At 49.7% G+C, this 6,405-nt stretch overlaps 1 protein-coding gene across 1 annotated transcript in view; it reads left to right on the top strand.

Annotated features, from left to right (window-relative positions):
- Positions 1 to 6,405, top strand: part of kndc1 (kinase non-catalytic C-lobe domain containing 1) — a gene marked incomplete at both ends in the record, with an annotated part of 28,848 nt that overhangs the window by 14,212 nt on the left and 8,231 nt on the right. Inside the window, 5 exons of the mRNA XM_084458777.1 lie at positions 1 to 581; positions 712 to 850; positions 3,302 to 3,534; positions 4,679 to 5,055; positions 6,200 to 6,293. The exon at positions 1 to 581 is cut by the window's left edge and continues 201 nt beyond it. Of these exons, the coding sequence (XP_084314903.1) occupies positions 1 to 581; positions 712 to 850; positions 3,302 to 3,534; positions 4,679 to 5,055; positions 6,200 to 6,293 (1,424 nt within the window). The remainder of the gene's footprint in view (positions 582 to 711; positions 851 to 3,301; positions 3,535 to 4,678; positions 5,056 to 6,199; positions 6,294 to 6,405) is intronic.

The following is a 6,405-nucleotide window of genomic DNA, read 5'->3' as shown; positions in this document are numbered from 1 at the left end:
GGTTGACTCTCCACCTCCCGCCTCCCCTGAACTGTCCAATCCAGGAAAAAGGGTCCCGCCTCTCCTAAGTTCATCCTGTTCTCATCTCACCGGCTCTGGTGTTTTCAACAGCTTCCTCCTACGTCAGGACCCCCATACGGGGTGTCTAACCTTAGTGCCTGTCCACATATCTGCTCCAGAGCCTATCCCCGGGTTGGAGTTCAGTGTTCCGCTGATGGCCAGCTGCCTCCCAGGCATGGCCATGTGCCCGGGGCCCCCCGAAGACCCGAGGAGCGACGGCGTGACTCTTGTGACGTCTCCATCTCCCAGAGAGCCGTCGACGCTCGGCCAAGAGCCCAGGCCGCCTCGACCCCGCCCGGACCCAAGCCCCGGCGACTACGGGCCAGCACCCCCCAACCCTGCCCAGCCTGTCTCGGGGTCCCCCGGTGGAGGGACAGGCCCCGGGACGGAGTCCCCTGTCAAGTCCCCCTCCTCCTCCCCCCAGGTCCACCCTGCCCTACGGGAGGTCATCGCCCTGCTCAGGGGAGAGTTCACCGCCTTCGACGGCTACGTGGAGAACGGAGAGGAGGACCTGGCGATGGGTGAGCAGCGTGAGGGCGTCCGCAGAATGCGGCGTTCTCATAATCTCTCGATCGATCCGTGAAAAACTTTGTGGAGTCGCGGGTTTGCGATTGTGACGTTCTCGCGCCCGCCTCTCCCATATCTTCCCAGGAGAGTACATCTTCTCCCTGAAGGGCCTGCGGTACTGCACGTTTGTAGGTGTCGTGACTGAGAAGTTCAGCGATCTCTACTGGGAGGAGGACCTGCTGGGAGTGCTCCACTGCCTGGTCAACCACAGCCCCTCCCCGCCGTGAGTAAACGTGGGCGTCTTTCAAAAAGACGCTTCTCCTCTCTGTTACCTATCTACTTTATCTAGCAGCTGACCCAGATCGGCTGCGAAACACTTGTGAGTTGGAAAAGACTACGATCGATTTTAGCGAGAGCTCAGCAGGCTGTCAGGTCGATCAGATGGGTTTCTCAGTTCTTCTGTTTACGCAGTCATAAGCCAGCTCGGATGGTTTTTGTGCAGGGGAGGGAGAAGTCCAAAATTGGCAGTGGCTGTGTTCAGAATTTTAATTTCCCTCATGCTACTCTTCAACAAAAGACACTTTAGATGCTTAAGTCCCCTCTTCTTTTCCACTCCTCCTCCCTCACACAAACACACACACACACACACACACACACACACACAATAACGTTGGTACTCCAGTCATAATCTGCATTCGAACGAGATGCACTTCAGATACGCACTCTATACTCACCCCGGCTTTCTCCAGCCAGAAAGGTCCCTATGGTAACACAGCTCCCCTTTGTGGTTTTGTTTGTCTGGTAGAAGATTGTCTGGCAACACGGAAGGACCTCTCATCGTCCCTCTCGCCGTGCCATTGAGAAAGTCACGAGTGGCCTTGATGAGCCTTGAGTAGACTATATATGAATGGAAGTTGGGGGGGGGGGGGTATGAGGTCCATTATGTCACCTTTCCTTCATAGCCATCTCTCCTCACCGGTGTGCAGCCCAGGTAGACGGAGGGGCTCATGAGGAATAGAAAGCAGGAAGGGGAGATAGTGAGTGAGCGTGTCTGATTCACTCCCCCACGGCTTTTCATCTGCCAGTAGACGCGCTCTTTTACACCCCGGAGCAGAGCCTGGAGAAAGCCTTTAATCATGTTCTGGCAGTGAGACATCACAGCGTAGCGTAGACGACGGCCTGCTCTGGCGCGGGGGTGGGGGGGGGGGGGGGGGGTGGACAGTGGACACACTAGGCTGGACGAGGCTGACTCTGCCCCTCCGGCTCACATAGGGAGGACTGGAGAACCGCTCTGCTGAGGAAAGCAGAACCATTCTGCTCTGGGTCACTAATGGACTCACTCAGACGCTTGCCCGTATGGATACATTGTTGAGAGTTAAGGATTGGTTTGTTTTGATTATGTTGAGCGTTTCTGATATGGTCGTTGTGCATCATTTCATCGAGACTATCAGCACAGACGGTGCGAGTAAGATCTTTAGTTCCTACACGTAGTACATCATGTCCTGATGGTGTGTGTTATTGGAAGGGTGGGTTTTTGAAGTGTGTGTGGGGTTGAGAACAGGTCAGTCAATATCTTGCTGCATGTTGACTTGGTCCTGAGTCTGGTCTTTTTCTCTCTTCAGATGTTGATGTTTATTATATATACATTTCTCTCAGAACTTGCTGATGTGTAATATGTTATTTATTAGTGTATTTGTGTGTATTTGTGTTTTGGCTATGTTGTTTGGGTTTCTGTTTGTGTTTTGTCTGAATAGCTTGCGGTTCATCTGTTTGTCTGTGGAGTCTGTGTGTTTGTTGGTGTTTGTCTGTGTATTCTATGTTTGTCTGTGATTATCTGTATAGCCTGTCTTTGTATTTGTCTGTGTAGCCTGTTTGTCTGTGTTTATCTGTATAGCCTGTTTGTCTGTGTTGTCTGTGTAGCCTGTGTTGTTTGTGTTTGTCTGTGTTTCTCTGTGTTGTTTGTGTTTGTCTATGTAGCATGTGTTTGTCTGTGTTTGTCTGTGTAGCCTGTATTTTTCTGTGTTTGTCTGTGTATCCTGTGTTTGTCTGTGTAGCCTGTTTCTGTGTAGCCTGTTTGTCTGTGTAGCCTGTGTTTGTCTGTGTAGCCTGTTTGTCTGTGTAGCCTGTTTGTCTGTGTAGCCTGTGTTTGTCTGTGTTTCTCTGTGTTTGTGTAGCCTGTGTTTGTCTGTGTTTCTCTGTGTTTGTGTAGCCTGTGTTTGTGTTTGTGTAGCTTGTGTTTGTCTTTGTTTGTCTGTGTTTCTCTGTGTTTGTGTAGCCTGTGTTTGTCTGTGTGTGTCTGTGTTTGTGTAGCTTGTGTTTGTCTGTGTTTCTCTGTGTAGCCTGTGTTTGTCTGTGTAGCCTGTGTTTGTCTGTGTAGCCTGTGTTTCTGTGTTTGTCTGTGTAGCCTGTGTTTCTGTGTTTGTCTGTGTAGCCTGTGTTTCTCTGTGTTTGTCTGTGTAGCCTGTGTTTCTCTGTTTGTCTGTGTAGCCTGTTTCTCTGTTTCTCTGTTTGTCTGTGTTTGTGTAGCTTGTGTTTGTCTGTGTAGCCTGTGTTTGTCTGTGTTTGTCTGTGTTTGTCTGTGTAGCCTGTTTGTCTGTGTTTGTCTGTGTAGCCTGTGTTTCTCTATTTTTCTCTGTGCTCCTTCTACGCTGGGCTGTCAGTCCCCAGCGGTGGCTGCGCCTGATCCATGACGGCATCGTGTCTTATCTCCCTCCCCCTGGTGTGCCACATGCAGAGGTGCTAATGAACAGGCGCCATTAAAGCCTCGGCAAAGGGCAGCTGCCTCGCCCCTGACAGCCAGGAGGAGACGGGAGCATCTCCGGCGCGGTCGTCTCGACCTGAACGGCGACCCGAACCGCACCGAACCCGGCGCTCCGGCCGCCTGGGAGGGAACGGAGGCCGAGCAGAAGAAGAAGGCCCGGCGCGGAACCACAGAACCTACGCCTGAGCATAGAGACTCAGAGCCGAGTACCGCCAGTCCTGACAGGGGAACGCACCGAGTTATATCAGCGGCGATTCGACACCATGGCCGCCACGGTAGGAAATGTAGACTTATTAGTGTACAGCTGTCGCACTATGTCTATATGGGTCATACTCTATCTAGAGTGTGTTGATCAGTCCTGTGATGTGTTATTATGACATTTCTAGTTCGGCAGTTGCATGGCTGTGATGTTGTTGCTAATTTGGCTCTGATTGGCAGTTGGATCAGGCTGTAAGTGGGATGATTGGCTCCTGGATGGAGTTGTTAGGAGTGCAGCGTATTCAGTAAGGCCCAACTCATGCTGGGGTGTTACAATGCACCCACTCAGCTGGACGGGGTTGTTGTGGAAACACACACTGGCAAACTGTTCACTTCCTGGGTCTACACACCCCTTCACAAACACTCATGACACACACACACACACACACACACAATATTAAATTAAGCACAAAAAACTCACATGTATGCAAAAAGGTACTGATACTTCTAGGGGTGGCTGTGGCTCAGGAGGTAGATTGGGTCATCCAGTGATCGTATGGTTGGAGTTCGAATCCCGGTTCCTGTCCACATGTCGAAGTGTCCTTGGGCAAGACACTGAACCACAAAATGCTCCCAATGAGCAGGCTAGCACCTTGCATGGCAGCTGCCACCATTGGTGTGTGAATGTGTGTGTGAATGGTCGAATGAGAGGCCATTGTAAAGCACTTTGGATAAAAGTGCTATATAAGTGCAGTCCATTTACCGTTTACTTAAAAACACACACACTCTCACACAGTGCACAAACTACTTCAACACAAACACCCCATCCTCCTCAATGTGATGCACAGTCATTGGGTTTGAGATGTTAACTCCAGAAATAGGGCCGTAATTGATGGTGAATGGCGCCTGTGATGCAGAATCCTTAATTACATAACAAGGTTAGCTAGCATTCCATTACAAGCCAACAAAACATAAAAACCTTTTAATGAAATCATCCCGTTTTTCAGGTTTGGGAAACATCACCACTAAACCATTCTGTTTCTCTTTCCCGTAGACGCACACTCATTCTCACACACACACATGCGCACACACACACACACACTATTTAGTCATCTGCCCTAGCCTTCTCTCTGTTCTGTGCTCCCTCCCCAGGTCCGGGGGTGAGCGTTGCGCAGGGCTTGGCCGCGGGGGTCATGGAGAGTGGGGACTGCGCAGCGGGGGCCAGCGATGAAAGCCCCTCTGAAGCCGGCTCTCCCCGGGGGGAGAGGAGGGAGGGGGCGCCGGACGGGGGGCGCCGCCAGGGCCAGATGAGCCCCGACTGCTCCGAGAACATGGAGGACGCCGACTCTCTGGCGTCCGAGCGCCTGCTGTCGCCCGGCTCCGGAGGAGAGGAGGAGGCCGGCCTGCTCCTCGGCCCCGCCTGGGCCCTGGCCTTCTACGGGGAAGAGTGCTTCGGCCAGGAGGTGGTCCGGTACGCCCTGAACCTGGGACAGCACACAGAGTCTCCATCTCTGGAGCACAAAACACAGGTGGGTGACCGGGGAGGAGAGCTCCGTCCCCCCCAGGGGAACGGGGGGAGCTGTGAGGCGGAGCTTGTGGATCGCTGGTCATCTCACGATTTGCGGCGTTTGTCAGCAGATGCTTCGTCTGGTACTTTGTGTGGATTGTTTGGTAAAAAAAAAAAAAAAAAGGTCTGGTACATGATTAGAACATAACAGACATGGTGGGGTTTGATTCATCAGATCTATTAGCAATGCAACAGCTGCTTGTATTCCAATGTTCACCATCTGTATTCGAGAGCAGAATTTTGAAGATTTCTTCTCTCGTTGACTTTATTTCAGGTGTTGAACAAATCATATTCAGTCATCATCGTTGGACAAAATTACCTTAAGATCAGGTTCTTGATAACATGAAGAAAAGAAATGAAAATCCACACAGTGTTGCTCTCATACTTCATCTATATTCCATCGTGTGGCATTGCGAACCAAAGCGTCTTCAGTACTTACTACTTATGAGTGCATGACACAAAAAAGTGATATTAAGCTTAATGAATGAAATTCCAATCAGTCTTATCCTTCCAGTAGAAAGTATATTGCCTTTGTTTGAGCTTGAATTATACATAATCATTTGCATATTATAAACACCTTATTAGTAAGTCATTCAACCTTAAGTTTACCCCCAACATGTATAATCAATCTTTAATTGAAAACAAGCCAAAGAAAAAAACTCTCTGGCGATAGCAAACGAAGCCATGGCCAGGCTTTGGAGTGAAGAGGAAAAGAGGGAGGAGGAGATTTTACAGTAATTGGCACATTATTTTCTTCAAACTGATATTGCATATAAACATGATCAATCCACCCCTTGGCAGTGAGATGATTACAATTTCTAGTGGAATAATAATGAATTTGTTTTGTGTTTGCGGGCTTTGATGGTAGAACTGACAGTAGGTTTCTATGGTGTCCTTCAGCCAGGCAATCTTGACAGGGCCGCTCTTGGGGCCTTGAAGGGCCCGGGGTCGGGAACCGCAGTAATGTGGTCCCTCTCTCACTTCAAAGACCTAGGTGTCTGTTACCATAGTGAAGTATGCATGGGCACAGCCACATCATTTGAGGTGCACAAGCTTGAGTGTGACAGGTGTGTTTTGGTGCTGAGTGTGTATTGTCTGTCATATAGGAGCTTCAACAGCAGCTGATAATTGAGAGCAGAAATCTGAAAAAGATCAGAACTTTCTACCAGCGGTTGCTCCATCAAGAGAGAAAAAACAAAGGTACCATTTATTTTAATTCATTGATTGGATCAAATAATTGCTACAGTAGGTTGAAAACCAAATGCAGAATTTCAGTTGCAAGTATAGGACCTAATAATGAGTGTTTACCTCA

The sequence above is a fragment of the Borostomias antarcticus genome (assembly GCF_949987555.1).
Source record: "Borostomias antarcticus genome assembly, chromosome: 25".
NCBI classification, from domain to species: Eukaryota; Metazoa; Chordata; class Actinopteri; order Stomiiformes; family Stomiidae; genus Borostomias; species Borostomias antarcticus.
This window is presented reverse-complemented; position numbering and strand designations above follow the sequence as displayed.